General features: G+C 36.8%; 1 protein-coding gene across 2 annotated transcripts in view; it reads left to right on the top strand.

The window, feature by feature from the left end:
• GLRA2 (glycine receptor alpha 2) overlaps window positions 1-12,730 on the top strand; it is a 218,740-nt gene that overhangs the window by 65,752 nt on the left and 140,258 nt on the right. For both annotated transcript variants that reach the window (XM_006161782.1, XM_006161780.1), the window contains 2 exons: window positions 7,512-7,594; window positions 10,331-10,468. In XM_006161782.1, coding sequence (XP_006161844.1) covers window positions 7,512-7,594; window positions 10,331-10,468 — 221 coding nt within the window. The remainder of the gene's footprint in view (window positions 1-7,511; window positions 7,595-10,330; window positions 10,469-12,730) is intronic.

The raw sequence follows: 12,730 nt of genomic DNA, 5'->3' as shown, positions 1-12,730 counted from the left end.
TTTCTTGCTTTCTGTCTCTCTGTCTCTCTCTGTCTGGTGAGCACACACACCCTATAGCAAAACCCTCTACAAAAAAAAAGAGAGAGAGAGATTTTTGCTATGGGGTGTGTGTGCTTGCCACAGATATAGAAAGAGAAAAATCACTCCCAGCAGGGATGGCCATGCCACAATCCCTTCTCCTCTAGGGATTTTGGGCATGCATGCATACTCGCCTGGCATGAGTTTTGAGCTTCTAGGTCTGGGAATTGAACCGTGGATCAACTATGTGGGAGTCCAGTGATATAACCATTATGCCATCTGCTGGTACCCCTATCAGTGTCTTTTAATTCACTGATTCCCTTGATCTTCCTTCTCTCCATGTGTGGATTATAATAATCATGTACTTTTAACTTGACTTCTACCTTACCCTCAGGTTAATTTCACCTGAGTTCTAGGTAGGTTAAGATGACATTCTTGTCCAAGGCTTGATGCATCCTGTCAAATTTCCCTAACACTAAAATATCACATAATTCAGAAATTTCAAGGTATAAATGGTAGGAAAGATTCATTAGATCTATACTGTACAGTAAGACCTTTCTTACGTTATTAGGGAGAGAGTAAAACATGTTCTAGGATGTTGGATGACAAAACCCTTAAATACTTCACTTATCTGCCCAGATTGCCAGAAAGTGTAAGAAGTATTATTATTTACACTTAAAGCTTTCATCATATTCAAAAGAGTAAATTCACATATAAGATGAAAATTTTCAAGCTGACCACCTTCATTTACAGTTTAGAATCACAGAAATGTGGGGCAGAATGGGGGTGTAGCTGGGGAAGGAGGCTCAGAGATTTAGTCAAGATCAAATAGCTCTTTATAGGTAAGTGATGGGTCTCCAGGCTTCCTCGGGAAGCTGAAAACGTTTTTAAAAGGGCAAGTCATGAGACTTCCAGTTGTCTGAAGAAAAATGAAGAGGGTATCTTGACCAGATATAAGGTAACTAAGATGTCTATGACTAACTCTGCTGGTTTCATAAAGAAGGATAGTATGTTAGGAATATAAATAGATTCTTTACCTAAGGAGGAAATGTGGTAGAATGGAAATAATAAATGGAATTTGATGTCAGTTAAAGTTGAGTTCAAATCTAACTTTGGTCACTGACTGTTTTTGTGACTTTGGGAACATGGCTTGATCTCTGTAAGCTTTAATTTGCTTATCTCAAAAATGGATTTAGTACTATCTACTTTGTGTGATGGTATTCTGTGACTGTAAAACAATCAGCATTAGCCCTACAGCAGGTATTCAGAGAATTGTGATGAGTAATACCATCATCATTATCAATTTGTATTTTTACTTACTAAGCATTTTAATTCTAAAGGAACACCCTAGGTACTATGCACTCTGATGTAGCAATGTACGACTCAATGCTCAAAGTGTACTGCATAGAGTATGCTAAATGTAGTCTCCAACAGAGGAGCAGTGTCAATATCCCTAAGACTATCTTAGAACTCCTTTAGAAACATCCTCTTGTCCTTCCTTTTCCAATAAGACAGACTATTGTAACGGTTAGAATTAACTCTCCCAAAATAGCACATTGGCAATCTTTGCTTCAGGCAGATGAATCACTCATTAAAATGTGTATTTCTTCCTGAAAATTCATTTTCTCTTCAAATAGTATTTTTTCTTTAAGAATCTTAGTGGGAATGAACTCCCAGTTCTAATACTGAGTTCTTCATGAACCAATAGTTGCTTTATAAGTCAAAGAGCCTTCTACCATAACACTGTAATATTACATGATTGACATTTTTCTAGTAATGTGAGAACAGCTCTGGCCATGGAACCAGATACCTGAGCAAGACTTAAGGAGAGGTGGAGCAAACTTTCTCACTTTTTTTGAGTTCGATTCACCTTATTTCTAGTGAGACTCTGCTAGCAATTTACAGAGGGAGCCAGGCAAGCTATGCTGGCTCCCTTTGACAGTCTACCAACCAACCCTGTAGGCTCTGATAACTAGTCTCCTCCCATTTAAATCCCTGTCTTTTCCTATTCTCACAGAATAAAAGGCTGAAATTATCCCATGGTGTTCTAGGACATTGATTCATTCATTTGTTCAAAAAATCCATATTGAATACATACTGTGTCAGGCACGGTTTTATGTGGTAAAAAAGAGTCTCAGGCTTCATGGAACTTGCATTGACATAGGGGAGAAAAACAAGAATTAAAAAATAAGAATTATAATATTTGATAAAGGGACCAGCAGGTGCTGGACTCCCACATGATGGACTGCAGTTCGAGTCCTTGACCTGGCAGCCTGCTTTCTCACTTTCCCTTTTCCTTTCCCCCTCTCTCTCCCTCTTGTAAAAATTAAATAATGATAACAATAATAACAAATTATTTTAATATTTGATTAAAAATGTAAAAGTAACTAAAATTCTTTATAGTGTGTGCATCTGTCAGTCATTTGAACTCTGAGTGAAGTATAAACCCAAGAGCTGATTTTATGAGCAAGGTGAACTGAATAGAAGAGTAGCAAGGAAAGGAAAGGGCAGGGAAGGTGAGATTGTGGGAGACTGCCTTTGCTTTATTCTTTGCCTTTAAAATCGGAATGCTTACTCAGCCTTCTTACTCTCAGTGAAGAAGCAGAGCCACTATAAGGGAACTTATTCCTTCTCTTGTATAAACAGAAGCAGAGGTGCCCTGAATACACATATATCAGCAGACTATTGAAGTGGGGGAATGGGTGATAATGTTTCTGGAAATGAGTTCTTAAACAAAAATTAAGAGAGGGGCAGCCTCAGCTTACTGCATTCAGGTCCAAATGGCCTTAATATTTCAGATCCTAGAGAAGAGGAGAATGAAATCTGACACGCTATACTCAGTGTCTTTCAGTGAGAAGCCTGTTTCTAAGCAAGTTGGAAAAAAATATTGACTTTTCCATTTAAACACGTAATTCTGTAAGAGTCACCAAGAATAGGTGGGTAGTCAGAACAAAGGAGATGAAAATTGCTCACATTTAGTACACATCAGCCTTATTTGCTGTAATTTCTGTATCTCTGTACAAAATAATGTCAAGTTTGTCTTTTAACTCAAAACTCACATTTTTAAAATAATAAAATAGACTCCTTTAAAATCTTTTTTTTTTCCTGTTGTCCAAATGTACATGCATCATACAGAGAAAGAGGGGAGAGGTAAGAGGAGGGAGATAAAACACCCCTCAATGAAGTATGGTCAGACCACATTCCTTTTTCTTTATTTTTCCATTCCATCAGAATCAGGAGTGCACACACACGCACATGTCAGACATAATTTTTAGGCTGCTGTACTAGGATCTGAACCATTGTAGGCCAGGTGGGATCTGGCTCCCTAGGACTTAACCACTGTGTTACAGGGCCGGCCCCATAAAATAGCCTTAAATGAAGTTTATTGATTTATTCCATGAGTGAGTGACAGACAGACAGAAACAGGGACAAAGATACAACACCTCTGGTGGGTCTTGACACGATGATCTACCCCCAGCTTCCACCAGTCCATATTACAAGCACAAGTGTGCCCAGCGTACTTGGGAAGGTCTCAGGACTCACAGTGGCAACAATCCAATGTCAGTTGTGTTTTACTGTTGTGCCACATCATGGCCTTTTACAAAAACAAATGGGGTGGTAATTACTTTGAGGGGTTACTGGCCACGAAGAGAGCAGAGAAAATGTTCTGGGGTGATGGGAATGTTCTAAATCTGGATCTGAATGTTTGTTAACCAGGCGGATATGGATGTAAAAAGTTACTGTGCTGTAATTTAAAATCTGTGTTTTTACTGTATTTAATGTATAATTCAGTGGGGAAAAAATGAAAAAAATGAGTAAAGTAAACCTAGATTTCAGGCCTTCAGCTGCATGGTACACTAGACATCATAAATTAAAGGATCTGAAACTCATGCAGGGGTTGATTAGATCTTTACAATCTCCATTTGCTCAGCTGATGACATGATTTAACAAATTGTGGAGCTGTTAGCTCTCCTCCTTATTATTGGCACCCATCAGGTTCCAGTACAGAACCTATTTGGAAAGGAAATTAGAAAAACAAAAAAGAAAGAGAATACCCACTGAGCTCTCCACCTAGGCAAGATTCAGAGGTAGTCTTTTGTTGAGAATTTCTCTCAATGGGGTTTTCCATGCTCTTAATGGTTTTGATCTCCCAAATTCTGGGCCCATTTAGGATTGTTAGATCTGCCACAAAAGCAGAGATAATTGTGTGGTCTCTGTTTCCTGAATAAATGTAGAAGGTTCAAAACGAAACAAATTCAGCAAGCCTCTGATTAGGCATATTAAAGTTGGGTGGTTTCCAACAGCAAACAATATATAGTTGAATTCTGTGTTGCTTGTTCTTTTAGGCCTGTATTTATTCCCACTATTATTTTCTAATTTCTCACAAGTGAACTTTTCAAAATCATAATGAAATTTCCAGATTTCTTGATTTTGATTCACTTAAGGAAATTATCCACATGCTACCTGACTATTTTCATATGATGAACATTTTTTAAAAATTTCTTTTTGAATTGTAAATTGACAAATTATACTTGTATATATTCATGGAATACAAAGTGATGTTACCACTTATAAAGATGATGTGGCATAATTAAATGAAGCAAATAAACATATCCATCACCTCAAATACTTTTTTTTTCATGGTGGCAACATTTGAAATTTACTGTGACTTCGAAATGTAAATTATTTACTATATTTGCTATACTGGGTAATACATCTAAAAGAAAATAAAATGATTTCTCCTGTTGAATTGAAGCTTTGTACCCTTTTGCAGCATTATTCACAATAGCCAAACTGCAGATAAACATATTTTTGTAAGATGCAAATATTTCCTTTTTAAAAACTAGAAAATAGGGCCAGCAGGTGGTGTGGTGGTTAAGGTGTTAGACTCTCACATGGTCCACTGCGGTTGAGTCCCAGACCTGGCAGCTTGCTTTCTCACTTTCCCACAGTCTCTCTCTGGTGAGTGCACATGTCCTATAGCAAATTAAAAATTAATAATGATAATGAATAAAATTAAACAAAACAATTAACCAAAAGAGATTCTTTTTAATAACATTTTTAAGCCTATGGATCCTGCTGAGTTTCCCCCCCACTTAATTGTCAGACTTTTTGTTGTTGTAAAAGATTTTCATTTTGATTCTTTTATCTGCCCTTATTTTAAAGAGTTCATAGCATTAATTTCAATAAAATCGTGTTTTCCAAAATAAATAAATAAAGACTTCATGCAAGGAAAAAGTAACCAAAATCTATATATGTGTATAAAGGAACCCTACAATGGACACAAATTATTTTTCCTGTCTAAAATATAATTCTTAAGTCTGTTGTTTAGAACTCAAAACCATTTCTTTTTCCTTTAGAAACTTAGAGTTGGGATCAGTAGATGGCATGGTGGTTAGGGTGCTGGACTCTCACATGGCTAATACAGTTCGAGTCCTGGACCTGGCAGCTTGCTTTCTCCCTCCCTCTCTCTATCTCCTTCTGGTCAAATTGAAGAAGAAGATTAAATAAAATAAAATAAATAATACTTTTTTTAAAAAAAGAAAGAAATACAGTGTTTGAGTTCTCAGATCAGTGGACAGAAACTAGCCAATTTATTTAGCAGTGAAGGTAAAACAATGTATGTTTATGACTAAATTCTTTTGTGCGTGTTTAGGACATGTGCACGCTCTGGAGAGAGAAAAAGAGGGAAAATGTGAAAGCATCTCCCTGGGGGGGATGACCACACTACAATCCCTTCTGCTCCATTATCCTCTCAAGATTTTGAGCACACATGTACATGTGCTTGGTGTCATTTTCAAGCCACTGGGTCCAGGACTCAAACTGTGTAGTTGGCCATGTGGGATCCAGTTGTCTTAACTATTATGTCACTGGCTGGCTCTATGACAAAATAATAATAATTACAATAATAGTCAAAATAAAATAGAATTGTATAACTTTACCTTGAGCTACTGCTTGAAGAAAGGCGTATTTAATCACATGAAGATGAAAAAGCTCATGAACAGTTTTTATGGACATTTTCAAATAACCTATACTTTTGGCAATACAGATAATACAGAATAAAGAATAAAAACAAAGTATGAATCATCTAACTAGAAACATCTACTCTTAATACAGTGGTGTGTTTATTTCCAAGATGAAAAACATGTTTTTATGTAATTGAGATCACACTGTACTGCTTAGTATCTTGCTTTTCCCAATCATTGTCGTATTATTACAACTTTGAAGATTGTCAGCATGGATTCTTTGTCTAAAATCACTTAAAGTCCCAAATATTTATCTTTTTTTTAAAAGTAAGTGTGCAACAATTTTGTTACTTGTTTTTTACTTCAATAGAAGGTAAATTGAAGCAGAGAAAGGAAAATGAAGAAAGCCAGGAGGGGAGAGTAAGAATGAGCATGACAGCAAAAAAGAGTTTATGTAACAGAGTCAGAGTGGTCCTTAGATATAAGAGGTGTTTGAGATAAAATGAACAGTGCACTTTAGACTAACAGGGATTCTAGTACTAGAGTCAAATGCAAATCAACATCACTTGTACTGCCTCATTATTTGATTGATGAAGAAACAAATGTTTAGTAAGTTTAAGGTCTTGCTTAGGGGACAGAGAGCTTGAGGCAATACTGGGAAGGGAAGCCAGATCTCCTGATTCTCAATTCTAACTTCCTTATTCAAGCCTCTAAGGTATAAAAAAATTGAAGAGCAAAAGGTGTGTAACGTCCCTCAAAGACTGAAAAAAAAATGGTGGAAAAGAGATGGTAACTCAATGAATATCCTAGTATAAGGCTTGGCTGGCACTAGATAGAGCTCAGAAGAGTTAAGGACATGAGAAAGGGGAGTAGAATAGCCCCTACTGGGTGCAGAGAGGCAAACATTGTGTAAAAATCATCACTCTTAAGTGGGTTTTTCTAGCCCAGAGACTATTTGCTCTAGAATTGTCATGTAGAATGAGTGCCACAATATGTGTTAATCTATCCATGTAGATTAGTAAATAAAAATGTTGTGGAGTCATTTGACCATTTGGTGAAAGAAGAACTAGTATTTATCATAATCAACTATCCTCGTCACATCATTTTTTGTCCTTGATGCCAAGTCCACTTATCCAAGATATAATCTAAAACACTATAAGAAACCTTGGTCTTTTGGACATCAGTGTGGGCAACAACCTGTTTTTATTACATCATTTATCAGTAGTCCTCTTAATTCCAGAATAAACTTGCAACCAGTGCCATTGGTAGTGGTGGTGATGGAGCAGAGTCAGAGGATGGAAGATGGGAAACACAAAGTAATGGATTATGGTGAAATTCTATGTTTTAAAAATTTACCACTGACAACTCTTAATTTGAAAATGGAAAGTGCTGCCTTTAATATGATCTTAGATTTCATTATTTGAATCACTGTCACTTTGCTTAATGCCAAACGTACTTTTGTTTATTTCTCAAGAATCAGACCTCACAGATTTAAAACTTATTTTTCATTTCTTTTTCTTGGCCAAGACTCACCTTGACCTTATCCTGTCCCATGGACTTGAAGAACTTTCCAATGGATGTCCAGACCTGCACAATGCAGCTGGAGAGCTGTAAGTCACCACTGTGGAAATGACTGCCTGCTTATTTTAGCCAATGACCTGGTTTTTTCTGTATCTCATTAAGAAGAAAAGACCCATAGACTCATTCCCTACCTATTCACTAACCCCAAATGTCCTAATGGAAGGATAAACAAGTGTGTGTTTGTGTGTGTGTGTGTGTGTGTGTGTGTGCACATGCATATGTACGCCTCATATCAATGCTTATCATTGATACAGTATAGACACACTTTCAAAGTAAAATATCAAATAGCTTGGCCTTCCTCAAAAAATAAGCATGATTTAATAAGCTTTTCTTTGAAATGAAAATGCCTCCTGGGAAAATTAAGATTATTAGTCATTCAGCCTTTATAAGGAATCATTCTCTAATCAGAAAATTGTATTTTTTTTCCATCTTATGCCCATATAGACCATCACTCCCAAAGGAATTCTGGCAGGAAGGGATAATTGCTTTGAGAACATTACACAGGGGCCTTAGCCAGAGAAGAATGCAAAAATGAGAGGCATGAGATGAGAGATGAAATGAAGTAAGACAGAGTAAGAGGCATCTCCCTTAAATAAGCAGTAGAGACACACCATCTACTTTGTCCCCTTTATGCCCTAGCCCTGGTGCCACTGAAATCTTGACATGTGCCACACGTTGCTGATGCCTCCAAGGTAATGGGATTTTCAGTTATGACACATGAAAAATTTTATAGCTTCTTCTATCAGTTTCTTTGTTTGTAAAATGTGGGAAATAATAAGCACTACTGTGACCTACAGGGATGTTAGGAAATTTAATGAGGCAGGAGCAGGAAAATACTTTTAACTTCTTGTTTTAGAAAAATACTAAGTCTAAAAAGACACATCAACTATTGTTAAAAAAAATAATTCGTCTTTTCCCCTATTCCCCCTCCTTGTGAGAAGAAAGTTGAGAAAAACATTTTCTTATATAATGATTCCTCCTTTGTGTCTTCTTTACTGCTCTACTGTCTCAGCCCTACATCTTTATTTTCTCTGTAAAACAGTAGCCATAGCTGTCAGCTAAGTCTCATCTAAGGCTTAAAAAACTTCTATTAGTAAATATGCTTGGTCTTTGCAGAACCTAGAAATAATAGAATCAAAGCAGCAGCAATGTGATTACCATGAACTTTAGATACAACTGGTAGGGAATACTTTTTACTTTTCTACGCTGATATTACCTCTACCTTCTTTACCTTTTTACCTCTGCTGTCTGATCTATGCTTGGGGCATCAGAGAGGCCAATGGGGATCATTATTGTGGTGGCTACTGAGAAGTTTGCCAGACAAGGACATGGGGTATTCAGTGAGCTTCAAATTGTTTGCTGGAGGTACCAGGATGTCTTTATTCAGTGTTGCAGTAAAAGAGTCAGGGTTTGTCATTCTTTTTATGTGCCACCAATGCCTGTATGGGGTCTGTAACTCTTTGCTTTCCATGTTTTTATATTTTGACTTTGAATCAAAATGGTGGTTCAAAGAAATAGAGTAGATTCCAATTAAATTTGCCATTGATTTTTACTTTGGTGAGTCACAACTTTGCAGTAAACAAGAATAAGAATCTATAAACTTAAGCAAAAACACGCTGAGGTTATTGGCCAGTCACAGACCTCATAATATCCTTTATCCTTATCACTCTCATTTAAAAAAATCTTTTTATACTCTCATTTTAAGAGTTCAGATATCACAAACAAAGAGGGAAGGTAGAAAAAGGTGACATATGAAAGAAGAGTAGCCTTCCTTTCTGGGGTAAAGAAAGATGCAGAAGCACTAAATAATGACCTAGTTAGCAGGAGCTTGGAAACTAAGAGTTGTCTTTGATTTACTAAAACCAAAGATAAGCTTACCTTGAGCAGTTTGAGTCATATATAACAATAGGACATGATATAATAGGGAATCTGTTTTACTTCATATTAACAATTACATTTTACTTCATAGTAATAATTATAATTAATAGTTAGCAAGACACTAGCACAAATGAATATGGTTACTTAGCATATCCTGCAACTTCCTTTTAGGTTATCTATCTATACCTTTCCCCATTTGCTATCATAACATAAGCTTTCTGAAAGTAAAGCTAGTAGACCCCGGGAAGGAGGGTAATTTGCAATGGGAATGCTTTAGGCAGGCTCATGATCAATTCATTCTTATTTAAAAAAAAAATAGAATGGGGACCAGCAGATGACATAATGGCTACATCATTGAACTCCCACATGGCCAACTATGGTTCAAGTCCCGTTCCCAGCACCTTGAAACTCACACCAGGCACATGTGCATGTGTCCCCAAAACTCCAAGAGGAGAATAGAGGAGAAGGGTTTGCAGTGTGGCAATACATACTAAAACTGACTGGTGAATTGGATTCTCTTATTGGATTGCCACAGACATAGCTTTTGCAAGTAAAGACAATTTCAAAGGATTTTTATGTTCATTTGTTTGCTCCGCAGAAATCGTGAATAATGTGACAGAAGAAAATAGACTTCATAGATAGATTCCATTCTCTCATTACACAGAAAAAAAGAATCATCCAGAAACAGCTTGCTATCTTCACTTTCTTTGGCTCCAATGTCATGTAGTTATTGTGATGATTGTACCTCTTTCATTAAAAATTGCTGTGAACTGACTGGGCATGTGTCTGCTTTAGACTATTTCCTTGTTTGTTTCCTTACATGGCTAGATTTAAGAGCTTTCTTGAAAAGACACATTCAATTTTTCATTATGATTTCTTTACTCTAGTTGGTTATACAATGAATGACCTGATATTTGAGTGGTTAAGTGATGGGCCAGTGCAAGTTGCTGAAGGACTGACCCTGCCCCAGTTTATTCTGAAAGAAGAGAAGGAACTTGGTTACTGTACAAAGCACTACAACACTGGTAAGTATTTTGGGGCATGATAAACCCAAGTGGTTTCCATTTGCAACTCCAGGTATATATCCTATAATCTTGATTGTTGCAATATTTTGCAAGTAATGGAACTACATGATATAGATCTGTTTTGGTTAAAAATTCCTTCAACAGGTAAGATTCCTGTTCCTTCTGAAGTAGGTCAGTGAACATAACAGATAGCTTCTACAGAACATGGAGACAAGTAGAGAAAATTGGGAAATTTTTGCTATTCTTTTGCCAACCATCTGTTGTCAAATAAATCTGAGGAAAGGTGTAGAAGACTTCATTAGTGGTTCAAGAAAAGTCTGAATTCTGGCTCCTTTTTGGCATTTTTTTTTAAAATAATAGAGTGCCTGCATATGTGTGTGTGAGAATGGCACAGCCCTCAACAGGGTCTCATCACACTGTGATCACCTCTTCCCAGCCTCCAGTTCCTCAGGATCCTTGGCACCGACATGCATGCCTGGCATGTTTCCAGGCCAATCCAGGGTCCAAATCCATGGTTGGCTATGTGCCTTCCAGATTTGTATGACACTATGTTACTGCTGCACCACAGTGTCTGTGCTTGGCATCCACCCTTGACATGGGATCCTCAGGTCAATTTGCAGTCTCTGCCTTAGTGGAAGAGAGGGATAACAATATAGACATATTTAAAACCTAGAAATAGAGCTGTTTTGGTCTCCAGTCTTGGGCCCTAATGGAGTTTGCAAGAAAATCAGCTGGTGGGAATTCGGCTGTCTCTAAAGCCATGTGTTATCAGTAGTGCTGACAGACACACAGGGTAGAGTGGAGAATTGAGGTGATAGCAACAAACAGGCATCTGTTATTGCCTGGAAGATTCTACCTGCCCAGTAAAGCTGATGACTTTTCCTGTGAATGTCCTGATTTTCAATAACATGCAAACTGAATATGGAGGGTCAATCAAGACATGATGGTTTGTCCAGTGACTGGCCTAGGTCACTTGTTAAGGAGTATCATTCATGAACACTTGTTCCAGCAGTCAACAGTGACTTCCTATGAAGCAACTAAAATCAGACTCTAAGGTGTTCCTTTTGACCAAGAAGAACCCAACTTTATCTTATAATTTGTGTGAATTAAGCCAAATTACCTTCTGGGGTTCTAACTCCAAGCCAACTAAAGAGGGAAAAAAGTAGAAACAGGCAGGAACATCTCTTTCTTAGTAGTATGCTAAAAGCATTTTTTTTCCTTCTTTTTACTGTAAATGTGAAAATTTTCTGCCAATTTGAAGTTTATTTAAAAAAATCATTTAAATTTTGTACACATATACACCCATGTTTGTTAAACACATACAATTCTAAGAACTGACATTTTCTGGGTATGCTGTGCCTGGTACTTTACATATAGTTCGTATTTAATTATCACAGCCATTTTACAACATACAGTCTATCCTTGTTTTATAAATAAATAAACAGAAACACAAAAAGCTAAGTAGGTTGCCTTAAATCACACAGTTAGTTAGTGAAGAAAAGATTTAAAAATTACAATGTCATTCATAAGCATACAGGCTCTGCATTCTGACTTTGGAATCACTAAGCGTCTCTTACAACTGCCTATCTTAACTGTGGTTTCCAGTTTTTCATTAGAGTAAGAGAATTACTATTTGAAAAGCATGAATCTGTTTCACCTACTCCCATTCATAATAGCATAAACTAGTGTAAAAGCTTTAATATCTTTATATAAATTATTTTTTATAGACAAAATAGCACTGTGAACTATTTCTAGGAATCTTCTAAATATCCCCTAGGCAATAACCACAAGGCTAGCAAATATTCTATGGATAACACAAAGATAAACTCAGTTTTATTCAAATACTTTTGGAACTCCCTTCCCTCACCCTCTGGTAAACTTTCCTAGTTATAACGGAATGGTTTCAAAAAATTAAATATACTAATCCCACTCCTTGGTATTTACCCAAGGGATAGGAAAACACTCTGTCAGAAAGACACTTGCACATCTGTATTTATTACAGTATTATTTACAATTGCTAAGTCAAAAAATCAATCAAAACTAAGTGTCCAAAACTAATGACTGGGTTGAATAACTATGGCACATATACACTACAGAATATTATTCATCCATAAGAAACAATGAGACCCTATTGTCTGATGCAAAGTGGATGAATGTAGAGGGCTTAATGTTAAGGGAAGTGAGCCAGACTTTAAAAGGTACACACTATAGGGACCAGCAGTTAGCGTAATGGCTATGTCGCTGGACTCCCATGTAGTCGAC

The sequence above is a fragment of the Tupaia chinensis genome, unplaced genomic scaffold (assembly GCF_000334495.1).
Source record: "Tupaia chinensis unplaced genomic scaffold, TupChi_1.0 Scaffold139055_1, whole genome shotgun sequence".
NCBI classification, from domain to species: domain Eukaryota; kingdom Metazoa; phylum Chordata; class Mammalia; order Scandentia; family Tupaiidae; genus Tupaia; species Tupaia belangeri.
This window is presented reverse-complemented; position numbering and strand designations above follow the sequence as displayed.